General features: G+C 46.9%; 2 protein-coding genes across 2 annotated transcripts in view; one reads left to right on the top strand and one right to left on the bottom strand.

The window, feature by feature from the left end:
• The window catches only part of SYS1 (SYS1 golgi trafficking protein), a 62,781-nt gene that overhangs the window by 15,657 nt on the left and 19,895 nt on the right, over positions 1-27,229 (top strand). The window contains exons 2-4 of the mRNA XM_084853976.1: positions 3,368-3,819; positions 11,091-11,288; positions 22,345-22,406. Coding sequence (XP_084710102.1) covers positions 11,117-11,288; positions 22,345-22,406 — 234 coding nt within the window. The 5' untranslated portion in view covers positions 3,368-3,819; positions 11,091-11,116. The remainder of the gene's footprint in view (positions 1-3,367; positions 3,820-11,090; positions 11,289-22,344; positions 22,407-27,229) is intronic.
• Positions 1,847-25,870, bottom strand: LOC146348765 (neuritin-like). Its single transcript, XM_084853978.1, has 3 exons — positions 25,448-25,870; positions 24,042-24,204; positions 1,847-2,893 (listed from the first exon to the last, which is right to left on the bottom strand). Exons 1-3 carry the CDS (start codon positions 25,491-25,493, stop codon positions 2,668-2,670), a joined length of 435 nt encoding a protein of 144 aa, XP_084710104.1. The 5' UTR covers positions 25,494-25,870; the 3' UTR covers positions 1,847-2,667.

Below are 27,229 nucleotides of genomic sequence, written 5' to 3'. Positions count from 1 at the left end.
AGGGACGGGGAACCTCAGGCCTCTTCCCCCCAACACCAGTTATTGGACAGTTGCCCAGTTTTTCCCCATTCTGAAAGGTTGAAGTGCCTCTCTCAAGGAAGAGAGCCTTGAAGAGGCTTAAACGAGGAAGAGCCTTAAACGACAATATGCTGGTATGTGTTGACTTTTGGCCCCTGCCCCCTTTGCCTTCAGCCTGGCCAGCCACTGGAATGTGGACCCTGAGTGCTCTGAAATGGAAGTAGGCCCTCAGGCTGAAAGAGCATCCCCACTCCCGGCTTACGGGGAGCAGGGCAGACCGCCTGGTACATACAGCTGTCTTCTACCACCTTACTACGGCTTATTACCACCAGCATCTCCTGCTGGAGGTGGCTGCCTCACTATACCTAATGCAGGGATGCAGAACTAGTTTAAGGGGGGTGGGGTGGATTTGCCCCCATTAGTGGGTGTGGCCACACCCACTGACATCACCACCCCCACTCATTTTGCCTTTCTTCACGCTCCTCCCATCATGGAGAAAATAACTCTGCCGGCATCTCTGGAGGTGGTGAGAGGCATGCAAAGGAAGACTCACATGGTGCTGGGAAGAGCAGCTGCAACTCCTAGTGCTGGCTGAGCCCCATCACTCACATCCACCTATTATCTCAGGTAATGATGGCCACCAATTTGATGGCTATAAGAGGGGGTTAGACAAATTCCAGGAAGAGAAGGCTATCAGTGGCTACTACTTCTGATGGTTATATGCAACCTCCAGTATCAGAGGCAATATGCCTATGTACATCAGTTGCTGGAGAACATGGGCGGGAGGGTGCTGTTGCACTCATGCCCTACTTGTGGGTTTCCCCTGGGCAACTGGTTGGCCACTGTGAACAGAATGCTGGACTAGATGGACACTTGGTCTGATCCAGCAGGGCTCTGCTTATGTTCTTATCTCAGATACCAGCAGGGATTCCTCCAGGGGATGGAGCTTGGGGGACAAGCCCTGCCCCCTGGAGGGACCAAGGAGGCTCCGTGGACCAGACACAGAACCTCTGTGGGCTGGAGATTCACCATCCCTGACCTAATAGAAGGGCTGGCCTATGTTCATTTCATTTTGTTTTTTGTTGTTTTTAAGGTAGGCCTTCCAATGCTCTTATTCAAGTGGGGCAGGCACTTGAATAAACCAAGATGGCTGCATTGGCCCTCAACAGGCAGCAGCCATAGGGACTCTGCAGCTGCAGGATACAGAATGTGAGATGGCCACAATTTCTGCCCTCTCCCCACCCTTTGCTGGTGCCTCTAACAGCAGCTTGAGCAGCAGAAATGGGGAAGGACTATGGCTCAGTGGCAGGACACATGTTTTCCATGCAGAAGGTCCCAGGTTCAATTTCTGGCATGTCAAAGTTAAAGAATATGAAGGCAGTTTCCCCCAACCTGGTGGGAAAACTGCTGGCTAGGGGATTCTGGGAGGTGTAGTCTAACACATCTGGAGGATACCAGGTTGGAGAAAGCTGATCTAAGGCAACAGGGCTGGGAAAGACCTCTGCCTGGGACCCTACCTGTCAGAGTAGACTATACTGAGGTCTAGATGGACAAATAAGTCTGGTGTGGTATAAAGCAGTGTTCTATGTTCGTTGCAATTGAAGCAATTGGGATGGAGGCTGGCCGTGTCATGCGGGTGGGCTCACTTGGTTTGCATGACACATCAGAATGGTGCAGGAATGCACGTGGGTCTTAGAGAAAGAGGTATATTGAACACAGGTGGCCCACTGGAATCTCCCCCGCCCCACCCACCCATCCCAATGGGAAGGGGTTCACCACCAAAGGATTGCAAGGGATCCTTCATTTCCTTGAACATTTCCCTCAGTTTCAGAAACACTGACAGCACTTACTTTATTCTCACATCACCCCTGGGGAAAGAAGGGGAGAGCAAAATTGGTTATCAGAAGAAATGGACAGTACAGATTGATTCTTCAAAAGTGCATGTAGAAAGAGTGCAAAAGTTCCATCTTACAGGTAGTCCTGAGATTCCATCAACCAGCATTGGTTCAGAGCTCTTGGTTGCCATAATGCACCACAATGTAGCATGGCTGATGTAACCTTTCTTGTGTGATCATCAACCTTTCTTGTTTGCCCTAATCAGATCTGTCAAACCCATCCATGGCCAGATTAGCTTAGTAATGCAGCAGTGTGATCTGCTGGTAGATTCTTTTCCAGGGATGAATTTAATCCATGTGAGTTTGTTTCTCTGGGGAAATCCAGTATTGAGTGCTTCTAAGAATCCAGGCTGCTCTCTTGAATCTCCCCAATATTTTCTATTCTACGGAGGGTGGATGTTGGAGGAGGTCAACACAGTAGCTTGAGCTGTCGTTTTATCAGAGTACATCCAAATTAGCAGATCAGACTGAGGAAGGCAGTGCTGCCACTTTGCTCATGATGCCATTTGCCATAGGAGCCACATTTCAGCAGTTTACATCCATGTGCAGAGATCAAACTGGAGCACTTCCCAAACTTACCCTGGATCACCACTGGAAAAACTAAAGAGTAGGGAATGCTGTGGCTTGTTTACATATTGATAACATCATCGAGGATTCACTAAACAAGCCAACAAAACAAAACCCTAACAATATTTATCAATGACCTTGGAAAGACATATATGTACATTTGTACAGAACTGCAGAAACGCTCCCTTTATAAATTAAGCCAAGTGACCATCAGAGTAATGCTTAGTACTGAAATAGCGGGAATCTGCATTGAGGTGAAATTCTGAGAGTCGTTGGAGGCGCAGAGGTCAAAAAGGCTGCCTTGAAATGTGATTTTCCTGGATTCCTTTTTCAACATCTCCCAGATTGTCACTGCCTCCCTCTGGCACTCCCAGAGGGCAGTCATGGCACAAGTGTGAAACTCATCCCAATATCTGCAGCCAGGGGAGAAAGAGGAGACTGTTAGTTCATTTCCACAAAACAAAGAGGAGAAGCAACGGGTAGACAGGGCCTAATTGTCAAGAAGAATATCTGCAGGATGCTGCGGGATGCTGGGAATTGTAGTCCAATACATCTGCAGGGTACCACGTTGCAGAAGGCTGATATACCCTTACACTTCATGTGATTTTGAACGGTATGGAATCTGCTATGGCCCCTTTGGTGGTGGTTCTGTTTATCCTAGAGGACAGGAGACACAACACAAGTCTAGAAGCACTTTATTTTGTCAAGTCTACAAGTCTAGAAGCACTTTCTCAATTCTAGACTAGTCTTATTTTATCAAATCTAGACTTGTCTAGACTAGTTTATCAAGCGCTTTATTTTATCTAGTTTAGAAGGATTTTATTTTATCAAGTCTAGAAGCATTTTATTTCAAAAATTTAGAAGCACTATATTTCCATCCATCCTAGAGGGCAAGAGACACAACTCAAGTCCAGAAGCACTTTATTTCTAGAAAGCAGAAGAACTGCTGTGATACCCTCAGACGACAGTGAACATGATGCTCCTTGTGCAGAACCTATTCCTGCGAAGGTTTAAGGTATGCCCTCCTGAACAACCTGTCTGGCAGCATTTGCCCAACATGGAACCCTCCAGATATTTTGGACTACAACTGCCATCATCCCTGACCATGCTGGCTGGGGCTCATGGCAGTTGTACTGCAAAACATCTGGAGGGTACCAAGTTGAGGAAGAGTACCTAACACTGCTTTTCTTCACAGGAATGTACTGCAGCCTAAAAATAATGTTAGGATGGCTGTCGAAGGAACCCAGTACCTGCCTGTGACTCTTAATTTCATACAAGATGGGGTACTCCAGGGAGGTTTATCTAGCTAGATGCAAGCTTCTTCCTGAGTAATCCCAAGGTATGTTTTAATTGGCCCAGAGTTCCAGTCCAGCATTACCAGCCAGCAATCGATGCAATAACTAGGTTACTAAACTGGCATTAATTGACAGTGCTGGAAGCCAGCAGGGATGCCTCCCATCTATCTGTTTGCACTCTCTTTTGCTTCTGAAAGATGCCTCCCCTGTGCACCTTCCTGAAACCATGCTACCCCTGAGACCCTGTTCTCTTTCTTTCCCTCCTCTACTTGCCGCTGTGCTAAGAGCAAGAGGACTGCTGCCAGGCAAAATAATGTACTCCGTGATAGCCAGTTTGCAGTAGCTTGTTCATGTGTGGATGCTGTTACTATATAATTTAGCCACTAGATGGCACTAGACTCAGTGGTGTCTAGAAGGAGTCAGGCATTACTGGTAGCTGTTCTGTTCTTGCTGGAGAGAGATAATAAAAGCTCTTATCTAGCTTCCTGACCGGTGTTCGTTTAAGGCACGGATAGGTGTAGTACTCTCCAAATATTTTGGACTACAACTCCCATCACCCTGAGCCCTGCAGGACAGTTCCAGTGCAAGCTCTCTCACAGCCTGCAGTGGGAAAATGCCCACTGCCTCTTGCCCCTTCTGTCCCACCTGCTGAAGGCAGCGGTGCTTCACAGCCCCCCTTCCCCTCTCCCACACCCCTCCTTACCTTTGTCGCAGCGTGGCCAGAATAATGGTCTCCTAGGTCGCCTGGGAGCTCACCCAAGTCTTGGGAGACCTGGCCAAGCTCTCACAAGAGTCCCGCAGCCACTTCTACTGGTTGTGTGGCTTTCGAAAGGGAAACAGAGCAGGCGGCTGCTCCAGAGAGCCCCACCAGCCCCTCTTGCTAGCGCAAATGCCACAGTGGGAGAGCGGCTGGCAGGGCTCTCAAGAGTACCCGCTAGAGGTGGTGGGCCAGCAGAGGCAGCAGGCCCTCCTGGCTGGGGCAGGGTGGGGGAAGCAGCACAATTTGCCACTCCTCCAGATCTGCCTTATTCTGCTTCATGGGTGGGCTAGTCCTGCTGCAGGGTAGGCAACCTGGTGCCCTCCAGATGTGATGGACTACAACTCCCATAATCCCATGCTAACCACAGGGCTGGCCCTTCCATCACAACAGGAATGCAGAACCTCAGACCTGCAGAGCTTCCTTGGGAACGAGTTCATTTGGGGGGTCACCAGGTTGCCTACTGTCTTGCATGAGCTACCCCTCACTTGTATGTATGAAGTCTTGAGTGTGATTCTCACAAAATATATTGTAATCTGCTAAGGCAGGGGTGAGCAGAAGGTAGATCTCCAGATGTTTGGTATTTCAACTCCCAGAAGTCTTTGCCAGCATGGCCAATGGTCAGGAATGCTGGGAATTGAAGTCCAAAGTATCTAGAGATCTACTTTCTGCGTCCCACCCCCCACCCCCTTTGTGCTAAGGGATATATTGGTAGCAGTGGTGGTGATTGTGATTATTTATTTATTTATTTATTTATTTCATTTCATTTCTATACCGCCCAATAGCCGAAGCTCTCTGGGCGGTTCACAAAAACTAAAACCAAACAACACACAATAAAACAATTTAAAATATATAGAACATTAAAACCACAATATAACAATACAACCACAATAAAACCTAGCAGCAGTACAGGAGTTTAAAATACAGATTTAAAACAGCAAAGATAAAAATTTAGAAAGCTAAAATGCCTGGGAAAATAAAAAGGTCTTCACCTGGTGCCGAAAGGAGTACAATGTAGGCGCCAGGCGAACCTCACTAGGGAGCTCATTCCAGAGCCGGGGTGCCACAGCAGAAAAAGCCCTCCTCCTAGTAGCCACCCGCCTCACTTCCTTTGGCAGGGGCTCACGGAGAAGGGCTGCTGATGATGATCTTAAGGTCCGGGCAGGCACATATGGGAGGAGGCGATCCTTCAGGTAACCTGGCCCCAAGCCGTTAAGGGCTTTGAATGTTAACACCAGCACTTTGAATCGGGCCCGGAAATGGACTGGCAGCCAGTGCAGCTGGAAAAGTACTGGCGTAATATGAGCTCGCAGGCCAGTCCCTGTTAACAATCTTGCTGCCCTATTTTGGACCAGCTAATGTTTCTTTAAGACACATTGCTAGATTAAGATGTAAAACTCATATAAAAAAGGAGGAGGGTGGTGCCCCAGGCTTACAGGCAGCACACACAGAAAGGAACCATGTAAAGAAAAAGAAAAAAGCTTAGCATAAATGGATGCAAGAACATCACAATGAGAGGTTTCTGGCAGTGATTGGCTAAGCTTCTCTAATGTCACAGAAGGGCAGGATAAGCAAGCAGTGTCTCGCTTCCATTGGTAGACCTGCTTAGATTCTAGAAAGGGATGTGGCAAGCACGGTTGTGGCTTCCAAAAAAGCTCTATGCAATTTATTATGCATTATATATTGTCACCAATCTGCACAGTCAAATCAAGGTACAAGCTCTCCTTGCTTCCACTAAATTGCAAGTTAATCCATGTTAATCTTTTCCAGTGAATGAATGGGTCCCAACCTGAATTGCTTGGGCAACAGGGGAAAAAGGCTGGGCCCCAACTGTGTTCACTGGCCTGGCAATTAATTGAAGCAGTGTTAAATGTGAACATGCACTGTATCCTTTTTACGAGATTTGCTGTAACCTTTTTTCTCACGGAAATGTTGATGCTAATGTTCAATATCTAAAGGAAGCACAGCTTTCAGCCCAAAGCTTAGTGCTTTGCCCAAGACCAGCCTTAAGTACCACAACTTATGAACAACTTTCGCCCAGTCTCAAATCTGCCATTTTTGGGCAAGGTGATTGAGCGGGTGGTGGCGGTGCAGTTGAAGGCACACTTGGAAGAAACTGATTATCTAGACCCATTTCAGTCGGGCTTCAGGCCTGGGCATGGGACAGAAACGGCCTTGGTCGCCTTGGTGGATGATATGAGGAGGGCTCTGGATAGGGGTGAATGCTCCTTCCTTGTTCTCCTCGACCTCTCAGCGGCTTTTGATACCGTTGACCACGGTATCCTCCTGGACCGCCTGGAGGGGTTGGGCATTGGAGACACTGTATTGCGGTGGTTCCGGTCCTTCCTCTCCGGCAGGTACCAGAGGGTAGCACTGGGAGAGGAGGTTTCGGACCCGTGGCCACTTACTTGTGGGGTGCCACAGGGTTCCATCCTCTCCCCGATGCTATTTAACATCTATGTGAAGCCACTGGGGGCTATCATCAGGAGGTTTGGGGTGCAGTGTCATCAATATGCAGATGACACGCAGCTCTACCTCTCATTCAAATCTTCACCACGGTTGGCCGTAGAATCCCTGTCCAAATGTCTGGAGATGGTGAGTGGCTGGATGGGGAGGAATAAGCTGAAGCTGAACCCTGACAAGACCGAGGTACTTTTGGTGGGAGACAAGAGGAGGCTGGGGGATGTTGACCTGGCGTTGAATGGGTACGGCTACCCTTGAAAGACCAGGTCCGCAGCCTGGGGGTCATTTTGGACTCCCAGCTGTCCATGGAGGCTCAGGTGTCAGCTGTGAGCCGGACAGCGCTGTATCAACTCCATCTGATACGGCGGCTGCGCCCCTTCCTTCCCGACCATCTGCTCCCATCGGTAGTACATGCCCTGGTCTCCTCTTGTTTAGACTACTGTAATGCGCTCTACGTGGGGTTACCCTTGAAGATGGTTCGGAAGCTGCAGCTGGTACAGAACGCGGCAGCTCGCCTGATTAAAGGCAGCCACCGGCGAGATCACATCACTCCAGTGCTGAAGGAGTTGCACTGGTTACCAGTTGTTTTCCGGGCCAAATTCAAGGTGTTGGTTTTGACCTTTAAAACCCTATATGGTTCCGGCCCAGCCTATCTTAAGGAGCGCCTCCAGCAACACCAGACAGGCCGCTTAACAAGATCAGCCTCGGATGGCCTTCTCTCTGTCCCATCAGGCAGGACAGCTAGACTGGTGGGGATGAGGGAGAGGGCCTTTTCTGTGGTGGCCCCCACTCTGTGGAACTCCCTCCCTAGGGAACTCCACCATGCCCCCTCTTTAATGAGCTTCCGTCGTGCATTAAAAACGTGGTTGTTCAGGCAGGCATTTGGGGTGGGTTAGGGTATTTTAAAAAAAAATGTTTATGGTAAAATTTTATTGTTTTAAATTGTTTTATGGTGGGTTGTACATCGCCCAGAGTGGCTGGGTGACCAGTCAGATGGGCGATTAATAAAACAAACAAACAAACAAACAAACAAATAAATAAATAAAATAAGTACATAAGAAGGGCCATGCTGGATCAGATCAAAGGTCCATCTAGTCCAGCATTCTGTTCACACAGTGGCCGACCAGATGCCCACTGGAAACCCACAACCAGGACATGAGTGCCGCAGCATCTTCCCACCCACGTTTCCCAGCAACTGGTGTACATAGGCATACCGCCTCTGATATTGGAGGTAGGATATAGCCATCAGGACTAGTAGCCATCGATAGCCTTATCCTCCACGAATTTGTCTGATCCCCTTTAAATCCATTATCATCCAATGGTCCAACTGCCTCCGTAGCTGGTTTCCTGCTTCACTGGCCTTGATGTTGTTAGCGATAAGAACATCACAATGCTTAAAATGCTTTTTTGCATCTCTTTATTGTCTGTTTGCCTCTCCTTTGTGCAAGCTTGTGCTTCCTTTTGTTTTCCTTATTTGGGCAAGACTTCCATTTTCTGAAGGAAGCCTCTTTTCTCTAATAGCTTCTTTGACACTGCTAGTTAAATCACACTGGTGACTCTTGGACTTGGTGCTACCTTTCCTAACCTGTGGCATACATTCTAGCTGAGCTTCTGTTATTGTGGTTTTGAGTAACCTCAAAGCATTTTGAAAAGATTTAACCCTCTTAACTCCTCCTTTGGACTTCCTTTTTACCAGTTCCCTCATTTTAGAGAAGTTTCCTCTTTTGAAGTCAAATGTGACTAAGTTGGACTTCCTTGGCAATTTTTCTTAAATATATATGGAGGGAGCAATCCTATGGTCGCTAGTCAGTGGCTAGACAGCCATAGGATATGTCAGTTCTTGGAGAACTGAACTCCCCCCCCCCCCGTGCTGCCTTGCATGCAGCTTGGAATGGCCCCACATGCCACGCTCAGAAGAGGAAAGCAGGGCATTCCGAGGGGGGCATTCTGGGGTGGCGAAGGCGGAAATGCCAGTACAACACATCCTATGTGTCGTCAGGCCTCCCCCACTCCGCCTTCCTGTGGCTAGACAGTCAAAATCGGCTGTCTAGCTGCAAATGCAGGGCAGCTGAAGCACAGAGGGGATGATTCCCTCTGTGCTTCTCCTGCCCTGCATTGCATAGGCGGGCACCTCCGAGTTCTGATAGCACTGTGGTCACTGTTTCGAATTGGTTCTACAACATTCACATCTTGTACTACGGTCCTGGGTGACACCACTTAGGATTAAATCCAGGGTCACCTCCTCTTTGGTCGATTCCATGACCAACTGTTCTAGGGCACAGTCGTTTAGGGCATCAAGAAATTTAACCTCTTTGTTGTGGCTGGAATGTGCATTTATCCAGTCAATGGGGGGGGGGGGAATTGAAGTCACCCATGAAGTCACAACACTCCTTCATTTGGAGGCCTCTCTGATTTTGTTTTCCATCTCACCCTGGGTGTTCCAGTCTGGGGGAACGATAGCACGTTCCTAGTACTAAATTAGTTTTGGAGCCCGGTATTGTCACCCACAGCGCTTCTGTGGAAGAGTCTGCCCCTTTTAGGTGTTCTAATCTGCTCAACACTATGCCCTCTTTGACGTACAGAGCAACACCACAATTCCCTGACCTTCCTATAGAATTTGTATCTAGAGATGACTGTATCCCGCTGGTTCTCTCCATTCTACTAGGTTTCCATAATACCCACTATATCTAGATTCTGCTTTAAAATCCGGCACTCCAACTCTCCCATTTTGGCTCAGAATCTTCCCCAACTTGGGGCTCTCCAGATATGTTGGACTGCAACCCCCATCATCCCTTCCCTGGCTGTCTAAGGCTATCTCTATGCCAGTCTTCTCCAACCTAGTACCCTCCAGATGTTTTTAGTACAATGCCTATCAGCCCCAGCCAGCATGGCCAGCCGTCGGGGTGATGGGAGTTGTCCAAAACATCTGGATGGCACTAGGTTTGGGATGACTGCCCTATGCAATCATGGAACAGCATGGTGTGATTATTATTATTATTATTATTAAAAAGAGCATTTATCCAAATGCCAGCTGTAAAGAGCTCATTAAATAGAACTATTGTGGCAGAATAAATGTCCTGAAATAATAATGAGAGAGGCTGGTGCCAAACAAGGTAAACTCAGTTTCGGGGCCTTTCCCCTGAAACCTTCAACAATGTAATTGCTGTGGGGTTTGGTGAAGCAGTTCAGTCAGGGAGCATTTCAAGATTAACTGATTTCAGACAAAGGAAGGCAAAAGCAAAGAATGAGGGCTAAGTGCCAACATCCACTGCAGGTTATTTGTTTGTTCCCCCCACCCCACCCCGTCCCACTCACCGCCTCCTTTCACCTGGGTGATTGCAATTCCCAGAATGCCTCAGTTTTTACAGCCTCCATCTGTTCAGCAAGGCAGGCCATGGTCATGTGACCTGTCAGTGTCAGACTCTGGGGGAACATTGTATAAGTAAAACCACACAACCCCCTCCCTCCAACAAATGCAACCAATTTCATAGTAGGTTGCTTTCAGATGCATCAATTATTCTGATCTCCATATTCATCACTGACTGGCCTTTTCTCACTAGTAGAGAGAAAGAGAGAGAGAAACATGGAACAGGAACATCCTTGGAAAACCCTCTTGTTTCAGTTACATAACACCATGACAGAAGGCCAAGGAATGTCCTGGCTTTAATTTAATTTTTTCCAGTTAAAACACTGGTAGGCTCAAAATAACCTAAGTCTTGCATCGCAATGATAGGTGCTGTTTATATTCTGCATTAAGATAAACCCTGTTGCTGTGCATCAATAAAATGTGGATTCTCTAGGATAAAGGATGCCAATTAAGCTGTTTTACATATGCTTGCATATTTTGCTCAACATATTCTGCTTCTCCTATTCATGGGAAGCAGCAAAGAACTGGGCAGGGTATTGACCACTTAAAACTTGTCTCCCTAGTAGCTTCTGATATTTTATCCAACATGGCCAACACATTTTCACATCAGACTGACTGACATCTATTGACATAAGCTTAAGTGCTAGAAGCTTCTTTTTTTAACAAAAAAAAATCAATTATCTGGATGCTAAATGCTTTGCTCCATACTAAATATGACATGTGCACAGAGTGAGTACACAGAATCTCTGAATATATGGAATACCTGACGGAGCGCCTCTCCTGGTATGAACGGACCACTCCACTACGATCAACATCTGAGGCCTCTTCCAAGGGAAGTTTGGAAGATGGCAAGAAGGGAGAGGGCTTTTTCAGTGGTGGCCCCCAGTTCTGGAATGCTCTCCCCAGCAAGGCCTGCCTGGTGCCAGGTAAAGACTTCCCTCTATTCCCAGACATTTGGTATCAGTTGAATTGTTTATGGTTGTCACTGATATTTTAGTTGTTTTAGGGGACAGTATTTTAGTGGATTTTAAATTAGGTTTTAGCTGTTTTAAAATGTGTATTTTAATTTTTTTGTTGTAAGTCTCCTTGAGTCTTTTTTTTTTCAGAAAGGCATCGAAGAAATCTAAGAAAATAATAATGAATAATATAATAATGAATAATAATATTATAATAATAGAGTATACATGTAGCTCTGATCCAGGTCTGTTCCTAACACTTTCAACAAGGTTGGCTCCAGACAGAAGGAAAGCATCAGTTCCTTTTGCTACCTCATTTCGCATCACAGTCATACTGGTACATTGTTAACGTGCTGACCACTGAGACCAAGAATTGCTCAGTTCTGTTTTTCTTTCCTTTTGGATCTCCAGATGTGACCTTATGCCTGAGCTCTGCACTTTTCATTGATACTGCAACTAATTTCCCCCCTCTTTTTGAAGCATCTTGTGGCAAGTGTCAGAAGGTCCTGTTCTCAGTAATCTAGATGTGAAAATAGGGACTAGAGAAAGAAGGTCAAGCAATTTGAATAGGGAGTGTCTGGCACTGTATATTCCATTCAAGCTGTACAAGTGGGCATCGTCTTTGCCATTCCCTTCCATAGCTAGTGCGGTGTAGTGGTTGAGAAACTGAGCTACAGATCAGAAAGTCCCTGGATCAAATCTCACCTCTGCCATGAACTCACTAGCTGGCCTTAGGCAAACCACCCTCTCTAAGCCTCAGCCTCCCACCCCCCATTTGCAATGTCAGGGATAACAGTATTGACTTACCAGCAAGGGTGTTGCTAGGTTCTTAAAAGATCCGGGGCACAGGCCCATAACACAAATTTGCATCTATCTATCTATCTATCTATCTATCTATCTAATATATCCGAGTCTAAGTGCACCTCTAATATATATGTATATATGGGGGGGGGGGTGCGTGTGGTGTGCTTGCATATGTGTATAGATTCCATACATACATAAGAAGCGTGCACTGACCCCACCCCCCACCCCACTTCAACTCAGACCCCGATTCAGCATTTTCGAAAACATCCCACTTCTGCTCAGGCCAATTTTTAGTCGGACCATTTCAGTTCAGCACCAAACCTGAGTTAAGGTTTGGAAAAATGAATCTTTATGCTTCCTGTTGACTACCATTGGAATTTTTTTTAAAAAAACAAAACCTGTAACTTTTTTCTCTTGGTCAGAACTGGATGATAATTTAAAGCATAGTAGCCCCCTAGAAGGGGATTACACCTGCCCAATGTCAGAAAAATAGGTGCAGAGTTTATATTTTGATTTTCTTTTAATGGGAACTGCCAATAAAATGTTTATTACTTGGGAGAATTGGATACACATTTCAGGATTCATTGCCCCATCAGAGGAGATCATGTATCCAAATTTCAGAATGATAGCCACAAGGATTTCTGTGCAAGGATGGCCTTGACATTTTGAGAGCTCCAAAAGAGGACATACTTCTGTCCTTATTTTCCTTGTGGACCATTGTTCTGAAAATTACAGACAGCCTAGAGTTGAAAGTTTCAGAAGGATAAGTGCAGCAGTTCATGTAGAAGGGGAGTTCTCCAGTTTGGGGAGGGAGTGATTTGCTTTCCCTTTCACCCCTCCCCCAATAGTTTTTTGGGTAAATTTGTATGAAAATGCATAGGTCATTAGAAGTGTCTCCCAGGCAAGAAACCTGCAAAGTTTCTGAAGGATATACATACATGCAAATTTAGAATGACTAGAGTTTATTTACATTTCACCAATATTAGCAGCAGGGGAATATGAGTGGGAAGGTGCTATTGCACTCATGTTCTACTTGTGGGTTTCCCATGGGCATCTGATTGGCCACTGTGTGAACAGAATGCTGGACTAGATGGACCTTGGTCTGATGCAGCATGGCTCTTATATTCTTAAATAGAGAGTGCCTCTGAGCATATGCAGAATCCTTTTCTTTCACCACTAAGCACTTACATTCTCCCCCTACCAATTCTATTCCCCTCCATGCAACCATCCCTCCTCATCCTACCACCCTCCAGCAACTTTTCATAAAAACAGATGTCTTGTTTTGTGCAAATCCTCTCTACCTCCTCCTTGTTATGCACAAGCTCTCATTGTATCTTCCTCCCTATAACTTCATTTGTGCCAAGACTTCACCAGGATTCAGCCAATGAGTCTGTTTTCAAAACTAGGGCTAAGTTATGGAGAAGCTCTGAGCATGTACTAAGTGCCTTTTCTTCACCACTGAAGCTAGAGTTCATGCAACCCCCCCCCCCCCAACTAAACCCACAAATGACAAAACATGCATAGGACTGAGCTGAAAGGATAGTCAATTCATTAGACAGAATTGGGTAGGCACTGTATTAAGTCTGCAATACCATGCTCACAACTCAGGACTTATTTCTGAGTAAACATCCAGAACATCAAAGTGCAAACGTCCCTGCAAAAGTAACTCATGCTGGAATCCTATGCACACTTTCCTGAAGATAAGCTTCGTTAAACATAATGGAGCTTCTGAGTAGGCATACATAGGCTTGTATAAATGAGCAGTGTTTATCTCCCCTCCTCTTAAAAAACAAACCAAAATCTCCTATTTTTATTAAAGCTTTCTGTTCATAGAATCATAGAATAATAGAATAGTAGGGTTGGAAGGGGCCTACAAGGCCATCAAGTCCAACCTCCTGCTCAATGCAGGAATCCAAGTCAGAGCATCCCTGACAAATGGCTGTCCAGCCTCGTCTTGAAGGCCTCCAGTGTGGGAGAGCCCACCACCTCCCCAGGTAATTGGTTCCATTGGCGTATTGCTCTTATAGTCAGGAAATTTTTCCTGATGTTCAGCTGGAATCTGGCTTCCTGTAACTTGAGCCCATTATTCCGTGTCCTGCACTCTGGGATGATCGAGATCCTGGCCTTCTTCTCTGTGACAACATTTCAAGTACTTGAAGAGTGCTATCATATCTCCCCTCAGTCTTCTCTTCTCAAGGCTAAACATGCCCAGTTCTTTCAGTCTCTCTTCATAGGGCTTTGTTTCCAGTCCCCTGATCATCTTTGTTGCCCTCCTCTGAACCCTCTCCAGTTTGTCTGCATCCTTCTTCAAGTGTGGTGCCCAGAACTGGACACAGTACTCCAGATGAGGCCTAACCAGTGCTGAGTAGAGGGGAACTAGTACTTCCCGGGATTTGGAAGCTATGCTTCTATTAATGCCGCCCAAAATAGCATTTGCCTTTTTTGCAGCCACATCACATTGTTGGCTCATATTCAGTTTGTGATTGACAACAATTCCAAGATCCTTCTCGCTTGTAGTGTGGTTGAGCCACGTATCCCCCATCTTGTAACTGTGCCTTTGGTTTCTTTTTCCTAGGTGCAGAACTTGGCATTTATCCCTATTAAATGTCATTCTGTTGTTTTCTGCCCAGCGCTCCAGTCTATCCAGATCACTTTGAATTTTGTTTCTGTCTTCCAAAGTATTAGCTATCCCGCCCAATTTTGTGTCATCTGCAAATCTGATCAGCATTCCCTGCACCTCCTCCTCCAAGTCATTCATAAAAATGTTGAAGAGCACTGGGCCCAAGACTGAGCCCTGCGGTACCCCACTCGTTACCTCTCCCCAGTTTGAGAAGGTCCCATTGATAAGCACTCTTTGAGTCCGATTCTGTAGCCAACTGTGGATCCACCGGATCGTTGTTTCATCTAGCCCACTTTCAGCTAGTTTACTCATCAGGATATCATGGGGCACTTTGTCGAAAGCTTTGCTGAAGTCAAGGTATATGATGTCTACAGCATTCCCACGGTCTACAAGGGAGGTTACTTGATCAAAAAATGGGATCAGATTTGTCTGGCAGGACTTGTTTTTGACAAATCCATAGGAACATAGGAAGCTGCCTTATACTGAGTCAGACCTGGGTCCATCTAGCCCGATACTGTTGACACTGACTGGCAGCAGCGGCTGTCCAGGGTTTCAGGCAGGATTCTTTCCTAGCCCTACCTGGAAATGCTGGTGATCGAACCTGGGACCTTCTGCATGCCAAGCGTGTGCTCTGCCACTGAGCTACAGCCCTTCCTATTGCTGGATAATGACAACTGACAGACAAAACAGCCCCACATTTGTTTCTCTGCAACCATGTGAACCCACTCTTCTCAAAGACTTGAGTGAGAAGGAGAAAACCCAACCCTCCTGTCTGTTTGAATAAAGTGAAATACAGTTCAGAACTTCTCTTGCCCACTGAAGAGAATTCTCTTTAAGATTTCCTCAAGATATGCTCTGGGTGGAATAAAGAAGACAAAGAAAGGACAGGATAGGGGAGGGGAGGGGAGGGGAGGGGAGGGGAGGGGAGAAGAAGAATGGTGATTGGAAATGTACGTGGGGGTGGTGGGTAGAGAGAATTCCCTAAGCCAAGTGGCTCCTTTGAGAGAGGTAGTACTTCAGAGGAATTTAGGAGGCTGTGGAGGGTTTGTAAGGACTACATATACTTAAATGAACTTTATGAGGTGAGGTGGCTGAGGGCTTTTTCTAGGTTTTTTTAAACTATAGAACCTGTTTAAAAGCCTTAGCAGTGCCTCGATCATGATGCCACATAGTCCTAACCCTCCTTTTGAAATAATTTGAGTCCTACAACTATTTAGGAGAAATTAAAGTGGAGGGGGAGAAACAACTTTGTGGAGGCTGATTGGATCCTTTGCTGTACTGAAGCTACTAAACTTCTGCAGAAGCCAAAGGTTCCACTTTGGGGCAGTAAAATCAGGTGCTGTGTGAAATACCAGTATTTCACATGGAGCTCTTTCTTCCCTTCCTTTTCCCTCTTCAAAATTTCATTGCAAGCAAGCTCCCAACGGTGGTCATGTAAGAGCAGAAAAGTAAGGGGAGAGAGGTTTTTTGTACCTAAAAAAAAAAACACCTACACCAGAGATTAGGGATAGTAACCTCATAATGGTCACCTTAAATACCTTCTGATTAGGATTTCTAATCCCCTGTGTAGCTTGGCAGTTTTTACTTTTTGTTTTAGTCTTTGAGAAAAGGAAACTTTACGCATGGATAGCACAAAAGCCACTGGACCTGTCTGAAATTTGGCAGGTTCAGTCAGCTCCATAGGGGCTGTCAGGTCCCCAAATTCCATGCATGTATGTGAAAGCACACACACACAAAAATAGCTCTTTGCTTTGACACATTTTCTTGAAAATAGCAAATTTTACCTGTGACTAGCATAAAAGCCACTGCACCTAACTGCCTGAAAATGGGCAGGTTCAATCAGCTCCATGGGAGCTGCCAGATCCCCAAATTCCATGTGCTTATGTGGAAGAACAAAAAAATTATAGCTCTTTGCTTTGACACATTTTCTTGAAAATATCAAATTCTACCTGTGGCTAGAACAAAAGCCACCATGCCTAACTGTCTGAAATTTGGCAGTTTCAGTCATCTATGTAGGGGATGCAAGGTCTCCAAATGTCATGTATTTACCTTATAAAAGAAAAAAAGTTATGGCCTTTTCTGTTTTCCAGTGCAAGTCAATGGGAAAATATATTTTAAAAATGGCAATTAGGACAGCTCAAAAGATCTGGGGCACAGCTCAAAAAAGATCCAGGGACTGTGCCCAGGTGGGCCCTCGTCTAATGATGCCCCTGCTTACCGGACAGGTTTGCTGCAAGGATTACAACTAGACAATGCATGTGGAACAGTTCAAAGCACTATGCCAGCTGTAACATCTGCTGGTTTTGTTATGTATGTTTTTATATTGTGGAATATAACCCAGCTAAGATAGGGTTAATAGTATGCCAGAGAGTGAGTGAAGGTGGGAGGGGCCTGAGTGTATGTGTGAGGATTTTGAGGTTATATAAGGAATGAACTGGCAGTTAGTCAGTCAGATGGGGTTTATGGGTTGAAGAAGCAACATCTAAGTAGTGGGATTTGTGTGGGGGATTTTAGGAGGGTAGAGTAGGTAGGGAAGTTAGGAACAAGCATTGATTAATAATAACTTATAACTTTTCATGTTTTAAATAAATCTTTGTTTTTAAAAATCCGAATTCCCATGTGTTGATTGAATTGTTATGCTACCATTATTAAATCTATGTACAGTCAGGGCCAGAAATATTGGAACAAGGATAACTGTTTTGGCAGTTAGCCTCTGCACACCACCACATTGAAGCTGAAAGGAAACACACCCAGATGGGAGCGAAGTCAGGACTTTCAGCTGTAATTCAAGGGGTTTGACAAAAGTGGGGCGCTAACCATTCAGGAAGTACAGCCAGTGGCATACACACACACCCATCGTTGGTGGCTCATAAATAATGGAACAAACCAACATCATTTCAGACTTACAGATCGCCTTTAATACCTGGATGAAAATCCTTTGCAGTCAATGACTGCCTGAAGTCTGGAACCCATGGACATGACCAAATGCTGAGTTTCCTCCCTCGAGATGCTTTGCCAGGCCTTTACTGCAGCTGCCTTCAGCTGCTGCTTGTTTGTGGGTCTTTCTGCCTTCAGTCTTGTCTTCAGTAAGTGAAAAGCATGCTCTATTGGGGTGAGATCAGGTGACTGACGTGGCCACTGAAGAACATCCCACTTCTTTGCCTGGAGAAACTCTTGGGTAGCTTTTGCTGTATATTTTGGGTCATTATCCATCTGCAATATGAAGGGGCGTCCTATCAGTTTGGCAGCATTCGGTTGAATCTGAGCAGAAAATGTAGCCCTATACTCTTCAGAATTCGTCCTGCTGCTTTTATCAGCACTCAGGTCATCAGTAAACACCAGTGACCCGGTTCCATTGGCAGCCATACATGCCCATGCCATAACACTGCCTCCACCATGTTTGACAGAAGATGTGGTATGCTTTGGATCATGAGCTGTTCCTTTCCTTCTCCATACTTTTCTCTTCCCATCATTCTGCTAGAAGTTAATCTTGGTTTCATCAGTCCAAAGACTCTTATTCCAGAACTGGGCAGGCTTTTTTAGGTGTTTGCTGGCAAAGGCTAATCTGGCCTGTCTGTTCTTGAGCGTTACCAGTGGTTTGCACCTTGTTGTGAAGCCTCTGTATTTACATTCATAAAGCTGTCTCTTGACTGTAGATGTTGACAATGACATGCCTACCTCCGCAAGAGCGTTCTTGACCTGGCTAGATGTTGTGAAAGGGTTCCTCTTCACCATGAGCAGAATTCTGCGGTCATCCACTTCAGTTGTCTTCTGTGGTCTTCCAGGCCTTTTGCTGTTGCTGAGCTTGCCAGTTAATTCCTTCTTTTTCAGGGTGTTCCAAACTGTTGTACTGGCCACTCCCACTGTTTTTGCTATCTCTCTGATGGGTTTATTTTGTTTCCTCAGCCTAATGATGGCCTCCTTCAATCGCATGGACACCTCTTTGGACCTCATGTTGGGGGTTCCAGTGAACAGCTACCAAATGCAAATGTAACACTCAGAACCACCTCCAGGCCTTTTGTCTGCTTGATTGGTCATGGGGTACCCAGGAAACAGGCCATACCTGGCCATGCAGCTGCTTGTCAGCCATTTGTTCCATTACTTCTGAGCCACCAACAATGGGTGTGTGTGCATGCCACTGGCTGTCCTTCCTGAATGGTTAGTGCCCCACTTTTGTCAAACCCCTTGAATTACAGCTGAAAGTCCTGACTTCGCTCCCATCTGGGTGTGTTTCCTTTCAGCTTCAGTGTGGTGGTGTGCAGAGGCCAACTGCCAAAACAGTTATCCTTGTTCCGATACTTCTGGCCCTGACTGTACTTGTTACTTCTCCTGTCGTGGGTTGAGAGAACCAATTGAGCATATTGAGTTTCTCTGGAACCCAGAGAAAGTAAAAGGGCTGAAGCTTGGGTGTCAGCGGGAACAACTGATCCAGGTGAAAGCAGGCGTTTCCCGACGGATTTGCTTCTCCGTTTCAGAGGTGGGGGCTGGAGAAAGGTGGAACCCCAGGCAGGAACACCACACCAGCTTTCCTCAACCTGGTGACCTCCAGATGTTTTGGACTTCAACACCCATCAACCCCAGCCAGCATGGCCATTGGCCAAGAATTCTGGAAGTTGTAGTCCAAAATATCCAGAGGCCACCAGGTTGGAGAGCATTGCACTGTACAAATGCTTAGTAGTGGTGATAATGGTAGCAGTATTCTACCTAAGGCTAGAATTCCGGTTCCAGTGTAAGATAACTTGTAACCCTTACAAGTTATCTTCCCTTCATCTTCCTCCTCCAAGACCTTCTTGTCACCTTCATTAACCCTGCTACGTGAAAAATATCGTCCCTGTCCTTTTCCCAGTTCCTATTCTTATTTATAAATGTATCTGCCTTTCTGGTCTCAGCAGCCCTTTTGTGAGCCTGGTTGGTTTATGCCTCCCCAGAGTTTCTGGCTTTTCCTTGATTGCTTTCCACATTTCCTAATGTCTTCCTTGGCCTTCTCAATCCAGCATATTCACATTTGGAACCTTCACTGACACCCATTTATCTCAGCAAAACTCTTTATGTCTTCCCTCTCCCTCGCTCACTTTTAATCAGGCCTGCTACCCAGACATGCTCCAGGCTGAACTTCAATAGCCTTGACACTTGGCTGCTTTATTGCCTTCCCCTTGGTCCTGATTAGATTAAGAGGAAACAAATGGCTGCATCCACCATAACCTCAAGCCTCTCACTGTGAAGCTACTCATGATATGGCCAGACCACATCTTCCCAGAGATCAGTAGCTGAAGTGGGTTTCAAACTATCTCAGGCTGGTTCGCTTTTAGGCTAATTAATGCATTTCACTGTTCATCATTATCCATAGTTATTACATGAAGGCAAAGCACTTGATACGCTCTTGCTGTAACGTCCTAGCAGTGCATGCAGCCATCCCAGTATGGCCAGGGGTGCAGTGGTGGCGGGTCACGCCAGGTCAAAGACCTGGGGCTTTTTTTAGAGCCAGTTCTCAGCCGGGTCCCTCCCACTCCCAGACTACCACAGTGGGCCGTGCTCTTCCAGCCGTCCCCTCCCCTTCCCTGCCGCCCAGCGCTCAGTGCCCTCTCAGGGATGGGACCGGAAGGCGATTTGTGCCGCTGCCGGCAGCTCTCCCTTCTTCCCTCTCCCCCTCCTTTCCTTCCTGCTGCTGAGCAGCCCTGCCAGGAGGGCCCCACTCTTCATGCTGAGCAGCGCTGCCTTTTGCTCTTTGCCTCGCCAGGCTTTCGAGGCCGCCGCTGCACCTTGAAGGGGAGAAGAAACGCCTGCGCAGCAGGTAAGGGGCACTTTTATTTTTTGGCGCCAACAAGCCCTGTCCTGGACCTGAGGCTTTGCGCATGTTGGGCAGGAAACACTCGGAGGGAGCTTATCGCCTGTCATAATATCTGCCTCTTTTCCCTCAGACCTCCTTCTCTCCCTGCTAGGAGCAGCTCTCTGCCTGTGACAGAGGCGTCCAAGGCTGATCCTCACACATAAGAGAGGATAATGCTGGTCCTTCAAAGCCAGGCTCTAAAATGAATCCCAAATTGAAGGGGGAAACGTTTTATTGGCAGAGGAGCAAGCCGTCCTCTGGCTTTTTTTTCTTTTTTTTTTAAGGCCCTCCGTCCCTTAAAAATGGTTTTGTACAGACCTTCTCTGGAGGCATGAGGTGATGTCAGGAAGAAAAACAAGTTTGCGGGACCAATGTAAGAGAGCAAAGCTTCAACCCCTCCTATATGGAATATTAATATAGGTGACTGAATGCTGAGGGAGTGAAAGGGTAGTGGGAAATATTGGGGGTGGGGGAAGTGCCCACTACCCCTTGCTGCTCCTTGTATGAATTACCTTGTCACCTTCTCCCTAAAGATAATTCTTGCAGAGCTGACCTCACAGGGTAATGAGGGGTAACCGCTCCCTCAAATATTTCCCACTACCCCATTCACTCCTTCAGCTTCCAGTCACCTATATTAAAATTCCTTGTAGCAGGGATTAAAGCCTAATAATGGTCTTTGCCATCCCTTTAAACTGTTTATTCACCAATAATAGACATCAAGTCCCCTTTTCTCAACTACAGGGAGTGCAGGCGGCATCCATTTTTGCTGCGTTGTCTAGTAATGAGGCTTAGTACCAGAGCTCAGTTGTCAGCTGTTTTTAATACCAGCAGTTGGTTTTGGAACCTATGAAATAAGAACAGATGAAAGTAGCCCTGAGGAGACAAAGCTGAATTTCTTGTGTGTTCATGAGGTGCCATTTCCAAAGTAATACTCAAAGCTCATGACTAGATCTCTTAATGGGATCATGTGGGCACGTGCATGTGGAAATGTTGCACTGGAGATTAATAATCCATACAACTTTATCCCTGGATAGTACACAACAGAAATCTATGATTCTGTTCACAGATACATGTAGGAAATGGGACATTACATTCCACATGTAATGTTTCCACATGGATGTGCTTTAAAAATTTTGTCTGTGAGCTTCAATGGTGACGTTTTGTGGTTAATGCAATGCAGCAGTCTTAGCCCCATGAGCTCCAAATGTTCAGAAATGAAATGTATTGTACCACATGAAACACAAACCCTGACTCTGCCATATTTTATGGAAACTCTGATGCCCATCACAGATTCACCTCAAAGAGATCAGATGAATCTGTCCCCAATGAATCTTTTGTGAAAAGATTTTTTGTCTGTGGAGCAGCTGAATATAACTTGCTAACAAGGCGGTTAATATTGTCATTACAAAACTCTTCCATAGTCCAGCTTCTCCACATCCAGTGGAAATTATGCAAAATTGACCAAACTGGGATTACTGTTTCAATTATCGCTATATGCCTTTCATGGTTCCCTTTAGTATGCTGGCAAGAGATATAATGAAAGCACTTAGGAAAGGCTAATGGGTAATGTTGGGGCACTAAGGGAGTGTGCAAGGGGGCTGTTTAAATGAGAAGGGATCTGTCCATGAGGGCTGAGTTGAGAGGGTGAAGTTTCCATAGAGGATCATATTCTGAAAACCTAAAATGTTTATGTTTGAGTGAGTGGGTGGGTGGGTGAGTGAGTGAGTGCGTGCGTGCGTGAAAAAGATTTCAACACCTCTGCATTTTTTCCTCAGACATCCAATTGAAATACCCCTGCCTTACTCTCAGCTGCACTGTTTCTGGATCCCATTTGAAGGTTGTATATCTTACAAGGTTGTGTAATCTTAGAAGGGGGCATGGCTGTGAGGGGGTGTGGCTGTGACTGTCATGAAGGGACCCTGCACTTCTGAATTTGCCACTACACTACTGAGTGTGGCTATATGCTACCTCCAGTACCAGTATGCCAATGTACACCTGTTGCTGAGGAACATGGGCGGGAGGGTGCTGTTGCACTCATGTCCTGCTTATGGGCTTCCTGTGGGCATCTGGTTGGCCACTGTGTGAACAGTGTGCTGGACTAGATGAACCCTTGGTCTGATCCAGCATGACTCTTCTTCAGTTCTTATGCAAGGAAAGCCACTACTGGCTTCCATTTTACAGATACGACTGAGGATCAAACCACACCTGATGATGATGTAGGACAGGGGTGGGAAACCTTTTTCAGCTCAAGGGCCGAATTCAGTTTCACAGAAGCTCTTGGGAGGCCATATTCCAATGGTGGGTAGGGCCAAAGGAAAAGGGATGTGGGGCAAAAATACAAAAAAAGAAGCATATTTTAGCTTTAAGCCTTTATTGCTAGTAACTAAGCCATAGGAGAGGCATTTCAACCTTTTAGGATAAGGGAAAAACTGCACAGAATCCAGGAAACCACCAAATGATTGGGGGAAGGGCATGGTCTTCTGGAACTCCCCCAAGAGGGCTGGATTTGGTCCCTGGGCCTGACGTTCCCCACCCCTGGTTTAAAGGATCCTTGGAAGGGGGAGATTAAGTTTGGGAGATGTGCAAACCTCACTGACCCCAATTTCCTTCATCCATATAAGCTTGAGGCCAAAGGCAAGTCACTTGCTTCCCTTCAACCTAACAGCCACCTAGAGATGGAGGGCTAGTTCCTGTGCTGTACTTTCAGGGCCGGGCCAGGCAGGCACATGTTTATTAACAGATGTACACCACTTTTGCTATAAAACAGTTTTGCTATAAAGCTGGGGAAGGATCTTTTCTACTAAAAGGAGCATGGGAGGAGTGAAAACCACCCTTCTCTTGGCTTGCCTCCCCACACGCTGCTGTTTTTAAAATGCTTCACCACCACCACCACACTCACTCCCAGCTTCTGAGCCAGTCTGGGGCTGAGGGGGGGGGGGGAGTATTAAAGCAACAGAGTGCAGAGAAGCAAGGCAGGGTAGATCTTCTCTCTAGTCCCCCCACCCAGTTCCATTTAAATGAACCCCTGCTTTATAGCCAAACTACCATACACATATTTAATCAACGTTCATGCATCTGGTTTGACCCTGATGCTGCCAGCACATATATGCTGCCCTCCATCTTTCCATTTTGGATTTCCCCTCCATTTCACTCTTTTTAAAAACCCAAATATTTTCTGCATACCTGGGGCTCCCCTGGATATGCAGCAACATTCCCCTGTTTTCTGTGGGGAGTCCCATTTTGCTGCCCTGCTGGTTGACATGGGGCCAACCACTGTACTAGAAGAGAAAATTGTGTTGCAGTCTTTCAAAAATAGCTGATCTTCAATGTCAACATTCCCAAAGGAGAATTTGGAGCAGGGGGTGGGGGGCTTGGAATTAATTTTTGATCTAGAAGCAAGGTGTGCCAGTGATGGATGCACATAGTGGAGCTGTGTGCAGGCAATAAAGAGATCAGAGCGTTTGCTGCTCACCCACAGACCGCATGCAGTCCTTGCACCTGGCTCTTTTCATCTTCCTCTTCCTCTTCCTCCTCGTAACTGGCCATATTTTCTCCTAGTTTTAAGATGCAGTCAGAGAAATCTTGATAAATATTTTCACACTGAGTTTCCGCACTCAGGGACTTGAGCATATACCCTGTAAATGGAAAGGAGATACATATAGCTTTCCCGGTGCAAAGTTCTGGGTTCAAGCTGAGGACCTGGATCTCAGCTGTGCAAGAGCCTAACCTAAAGACCACGTACACTGCCCTGAGGTCTTTGGAAAGAGGGGAGCATTAAAAATATAGTTAACAAACATATACACTGAAAGGTGAGATTGATTCATCCTGAGATAGGTTGCTGTGTTTGCCGAGAGCCTGACCAATTTAGGTTTAACACATGGAGTGCTCTTTGTGATATTTTATCTGGAGATGTGAAACTAATTTAGCTTGAGGTTGTCAGCCCCCCACCCCCCACCCCCAGACACACACACATCACCTGGGCTCCTGCGCCTTTTTAACAACTGCAAAAATTTAGCAGGCAGCGGTTTTCCCCTCATCTCCATATGAGGGTGGAGGAGTGGGGATCTTTACTTAACGGATATCTGCCTGCGAAGGTGTCCCCCTCCTCTCCATACGATCTTTACTTAACGGATATCTGCCTGCGAAGGTGTCCCCCTCCTCTCCATACGATCTTTACTTAACGGATATCTGCCTGCGAAGGTGTCCCCCTCCTCTCCATACGATCTTTACTTAACGGATATCTGCCTGCGAAGGTGTCCCCCTCCTCTCCATACGATCTTTACTTAACGGATATCTGCCTGCGAAGGTGTCCCCCTCCTCTCCATACGATCTTTACTTAACGGATATCTGCCTGCTGGGATGCAGACACAGGAGCACTGCTTGGAAAAACGTCTTTGTGGCAGATGACGCCCTGCCACACACGCTCTCATGATCAAAGCAGAAGAAGCAGGCCTCGCATTAAAGATCAGCGCAACTTTTTTTTTTTTTAACGGAAGTGAAAATATGTCAAGGGGGGAGAGAACTACCCTTTTGGAGGTGGCAAGCATGCGCCACCTGGAACGGGCTGCGCGCCTCCGGGATACAGCAGAAGACTTTGAAAGTGGCTCCCGTGCCGGCTGCAGTAAGCCTGACCCGCTCCATCACGTGTCTGCTTCATATGCCTTAAATAGCCTTCCTCAAGCCGGCGCCCGCCAGAGGTGTTGGACTACGATTCCCACCATCCGCGAACATGCTGGCTGGGGATGATGGGAGCTGTAGACCAACAGCCCTGGCGGGCGCCGGCTTAGGGAAGGCTGCCGAAGAGATCTCCAGTCCGAGCCATCCCGGAGGACACCCCCCTACTGCGGCCAGGTGCCTCCCGGCGAGGCTTGGACTTACCCAGCGCGAAGAGGAGCAGCAGCGCCGTCCTGGATCGCTGCCCCATCGCTGCCTCCTGCAGCTGCCCTCTTCAGGGGCTCCGGCTGGACTCCATCCTTGACCAGCAACAGCATGCCATCAGCAAGCCCATATAAATATTTGTCCTCCGACGCCTCTTCAGCCTTCTCCTCCAGGGGCTTCTCGGTGCTCCCGATGAGTAAGTCAACGCAGGAGATCCCCGGAGGTAACTTGGAGGGAGAACTCAAGCTGGCGCGTCCAGCCAGCCAAGCACGGCTCTCTCCTTCCGTCGCCTCCCAGGGAGACTCGGCTCAGCCCATCTGGAAAGCTAATGCCTGCTTACGCTCGCCTTCACTCCTGCTCCCCGGAGCCCTGCCCCCCCTCCCGAGGAAGGTGGTTTAGTCCAGGAAGGAGTAGCCACGCTATGCCGTGGCTGGGGGGAGAGATAGCAGAGAGATGCGAGTGAACAGGCAGGTTGATATGGGAGAAGTGTTCTCAGGGCTGGCCCTACCATTAGGCAGAGTGAGGCAGTCACCTCAGGTAGCGGATGCTGGGAGGCAGGAGCAGCAAGGTGTTAGAGGAGAGAGCTGAGCGCCAAGTGGCCTGCCCTGCGCCCTCTAAGCTAACCTGCTCCTTCAGGTGCAGTGGAGGATGCTGTTCCATTGTCAGTCTTGAAGAAATGGTCCAGTTGGCTTTTGTTCATGGAATGGGAGAGGGCACCATCTTGTTCTTTGCCTCAGGCAGCAAAATGTCTTGGGCCGGCCCTGAGTGTTCTGGTTCCTCGGGTATCCTGGTCCCAAGTTGTTTATGTCCTTGAATGTCAATAGCATCACCTTGAACTTGGTCAGGCAACATATTGGCAGCCATGCAGTTCTTTGAACAAAGGTGTAACATGCTTGTGGTAGGCTGCCTCACTCAGCAAACCTAACCAGCGAATTCTGCACTAGCTGCAGTTTCCACACTGGTGCACTGCAGTTTCGAAGCTACAGCTTCCTCTCTTCCTCCTCCTGGTGACCCCACAGCAGCCAGCATTGCTGCTTCTGTGCCAACGACTGTAATGCGCTCTACGTGGGGTTACCCTTGAAGATGGTTCGGAAGCTGCAGCTGGTACAGAATGCAACGGCTCCCCTGATTAAAGGCAGCTGCCGGTGAGATCACATCACTCCTATGCTGAAGGAGTTGCACTGGTTACCAGTTGTTTTCTGGGCCAAATTCAAGGTGTTGGTTTTGACCTTTAAAACCCTATATGGTTCCGGCCCAGCCTATCTTAAGGAGCGACTCCAGCAACACCAGACAGGCTGTTCAATAAGTTCAGCCTTGGATGGCCTTCTCTCTGTCCCATCAGCCAGGACAGCTAGGCTGGTGAGGACGAGGGAGAGGGCCTTTTCTGTGGTGGCCCCCACTCTGTGGAACTCCCTCCCTAGGGAACTCTGCCATGCCCCCTCTTTAATGAGCTTCCACCATGCATTAAAAACGTGGTTGTTCAGGCAGGCATTTGGGGTGGGTTAGGGTATTTGTAGAAATATGATGTTTTTCATGTAGAATTGTATTGTTTTAAACTGTTTCTATTATTGTACATCGCCCAGAGTGACTGGGTGACCAGCCAGATGGGCGATTAATAAAGTTAATAAATACATACATACATACAAATAAAAACAACAGCAACATGAAAGCAGCTATGCCAGCTGGGGTCGCCACTTCCCCCCAGTGACCCCGCACTAGCTGGCATCTCTGCTTCCAGTGCCTGTTGGGGTCGCTGGGGTAATGGTAGAAAAGGTTTTAACC

The sequence above is a fragment of the Heloderma suspectum genome, chromosome 4, assembly GCF_057233095.1.
Source record: "Heloderma suspectum isolate Gila_16-S chromosome 4, 16-S_ref, whole genome shotgun sequence".
Lineage (NCBI taxonomy): Eukaryota > Metazoa > Chordata > Lepidosauria > Squamata > Helodermatidae > Heloderma > Heloderma suspectum.
Note: the sequence above shows the minus strand (reverse complement) of the source record. Positions and strands in the feature narration are given on the sequence as shown.

Coding starts and splice junctions, on each gene's coding strand:
- LOC146348765 (XM_084853978.1), bottom strand. CDS start 25,493: ATGGGGCAGCGATCCAGGACGGCGCTGCTGCTCCTCTTCGCGCTGG. Junction 24,205..25,447: donor GCTGCTCCTCTTCGCGCTGG/GTAAGTCCAAGC, acceptor TTCCATTTACAG/GGTATATGCTCAAGTCCCTG. Junction 2,894..24,041: donor GGACTGCATGCGGTCTGTGG/GTGAGCAGCAAA, acceptor CCCTGGCTGCAG/ATATTGGGATGAGTTTCACA.